The 2977-nt window shown below is 30.7% G+C and overlaps 1 protein-coding gene across 1 annotated transcript in view; it reads left to right on the forward strand.

Annotated features, from left to right (window-relative positions):
- Positions 1 to 189: 189 nt before the first annotated feature.
- LOC111089518 overlaps positions 190 to 2977 on the forward strand; it is a gene marked incomplete at its 5' end in the record, with an annotated part of 5586 nt that continues 2798 nt past the window's right edge. Inside the window, 2 exons of the mRNA XM_022402168.1 lie at positions 190 to 312; positions 993 to 1084. Of these exons, the coding sequence (XP_022257876.1) occupies positions 190 to 312; positions 993 to 1084 (215 nt within the window). The remainder of the gene's footprint in view (positions 313 to 992; positions 1085 to 2977) is intronic.

Consider the following 2977-nt stretch of genomic DNA (forward strand, 5'->3'; position numbering starts at 1 on the left):
CCTTTATTCTACCATAAGCTGTGTGAACAACAAAGTTTGACCCTACCATAAGCTGTGTGAACAACAAAGTTTGACCCTACCATAAGCTGTGTGAACAACAAAGTTTGACCCTACCATAACCTATTCTATGAATAAATATTGAATCTGCCATAAACTTATACATATTTTTCTTAATCTTTCTAACTACAGGACATTTATACTGACCAAGAAGTAATCAGTCTTCGAGCCTCGTTGTCCAAACTCAAATGTCAGTTGGCCAAAGAACAACAGGAAAAGTTGGATTTACAGGCAGAGATTGCTGTACTAATACAAGTACGTTTTGATATCGTACATTTAGCACATTCTGGTGATTAAACTCAAGGGATGCATTTGAACCATGTTCCAAGAATTCCATTACTGAAATTTATGTCTCACTATTGGATAACTTGCTGTTAAGATTATGTGACTATAATTTAAACATGTTGTGCGTGTTCCATGTTATTCCCATGTGTGCTAATGACCCTAATTTTTTTACCGGGTTGTTAAAAATATTGGTATTTAGTTATTTAGAAGAAAGTATTACAATAACTTTTAAATCGTTAGAATAATTTCAAGTTAAGAAGGAAATAAATTAAATAATAATGTTTGTTATTTGGAAGTAAGCTCGTGAGCTTCAAAATAACCTTTTTTACATTGAATAAAAAACTGTGTGTAACTTGAAAGTACATTTTGTAACTGAAGATTATAGATATGGAAACACGTAAAATTGGTATCAATAAATACAGTAATTAATTTGTAAAGAGTAGAGACAGTAATGTTTTGTTTTAATTTGTGTATATTTTCTATCCCTGTAAAACAAGTATTTAAAATTCTCCTAACTTGGGAACAATGTTTGTGGCCGAAGAGAACTGCTTAATGTTTTTGAATGAAACTTTTTGTTATGTAGTTATGCTGTTTCAGCTTTCCATGACTAAGGGTTTTTATCTTAGACTCATTGGTTAATACATTTGTAGGAGAACGTTCACCTACAGTACCAACTAGAGATTCTTCAGGAAGAAAAAAAATCCAGTTTGGACGTTGAACTTCAGACAGAAATTGACAAAAGGTTGGTTATTATCTGATATTAAATGACATTCTTGAATGACATTTTTTGTTCCATGGTGGGGCAGCATTAAGTCTGTGGGCTTGCAACACTTTAATCTGGGGTTTGATTCCATGTGGTAAACTCAGAAGATAGCCCAGTGTAGCATTGCTTTAAAACAAACAAAAACAAATGAATTTGGTTTCTAAAACCAGGATTAACTTTTATGTAGAATCTACTTGATTTGAAAAAAAAATAAGACACATTTATTTAATTGATTTCTGATGACTTTTCTTCTATTGAAATCTTTATACACATAATTACTTTGTTTTACGTTTTTTTGGATCTCAGCACAGACAAAGATTGTAGAACATTGCAAGTGTTTAGTTCAGTTTAAGTTTACTTCCACGTCAAACGAGTCTGGTATGAGAAACGAATTATGCATGTGAAAAATACATAGCATTCATAATGTGTATAAAATACTATTTTCATTAATTCTCATAACAAAATCAATCTTAAGTGAATTTACCAAATTTGGTTTATTAATTATCCGTTCATTTTCCAGTGCAATTTCTCCAAATTTTTGGATATTTTATAGAATCTCAAAAAGTGTTTACACATGTTATTTTGAACGTTCCTTGTTAGGAACAGATAATCAAAACATTTTTGTAACCTGGCTTGAATTAATGTTTTTAATTATTAGTTTTCAACTCTCTATTTACAGTTTTCATGTCATTTTATATTTTTTAATTGTGTATGGTGTTTGCTTAATAGATTTTGAAATATATAAATGTAAAAATAATAGATATAGTTTAGAACTCATGACTGCTGCAAGGTAATCAACAAGAAAATAAAATTCACTGTGTCATTAAGCTGCTTCATCATACATTTTTTATATTATACTTTCTATGTATTCCAGAAAATGTTGCTGTGAGCTAGATAAAATATCATAGTAATTGAATAGAAGATTTCGGGATTTACATATTAGCTAGTGATTAATAACCCACACTAGTTTTCCAACAACGACTTTCTTATGTCTTCATGCCTCCCTCCACTTTTCTTCTAGTAGATAAGATATGATACTACTAGAAGAAAAGTTGAGGGAGACATAAGATATGATAAAAAGTTGAGGTAGGCATATGATACTACTAGAAGCTTATGCCTCCCTCAACTTTTCTTCATGTTGTATCATATCTTATGCCTACCTCAACTTTTCTTCATGTAGTATCATATCTTATGTCTCCCTCAACTTTTCTTCTAGTAGTATCATATCTTATGCCTCCCTCAACTTTTCTTCATGTAGTATCATATCTTATGCCTACCTCAACTTTTCTTCATGTAGTATCATATCTTGTCTTCATGCCTCCCTCAACTTTTCTTCTAGTAGTATCATATCTTATGTCTTCATGCCTCCCTCAACTTTTATGCTAAACTTTTAACTTGAGCCAGTACTTTGCACAGCAATATTAGTTTATTAAAATATATATATATATATAATTTTTTTAAGTAAAATAGTTATTAGGGATTAACTGTTCTGTTAGAAATTATTGCTTCACTATTTAATAGTTAACCGTGTTTCAAAGGTGGTTACAACAGTCTTCTTTAGTTCTCACTTCGTTATGACATCTAACTGGTTACATACCACATTATCTTTAGTTTACGGCTATTTTACACATGCTGTTTTTGTAACAAACCTTTAGTTTACTTGAAACCTCAAATGTTTTGAATTAGGGACTTATTGTTGTAAAGAAAACAGATTCAAATACTGAAACTTATTTGTTTTTGTTTAAGTGCAAAGATGTACAGAAGACTATCTGAAGGGATCAAATCCAGAAATCTAGTATTATAAGCTCTCAAGCTTAGTCACTGGAGGCCCAAAAGCAGATAAATAATAATTAAAGAAACTTGGTGTAAACC

This window comes from Limulus polyphemus, unplaced genomic scaffold, assembly GCF_000517525.1.
Source record: "Limulus polyphemus unplaced genomic scaffold, Limulus_polyphemus-2.1.2 Scaffold6497, whole genome shotgun sequence".
NCBI lineage: Eukaryota > Metazoa > Arthropoda > Merostomata > Xiphosura > Limulidae > Limulus > Limulus polyphemus.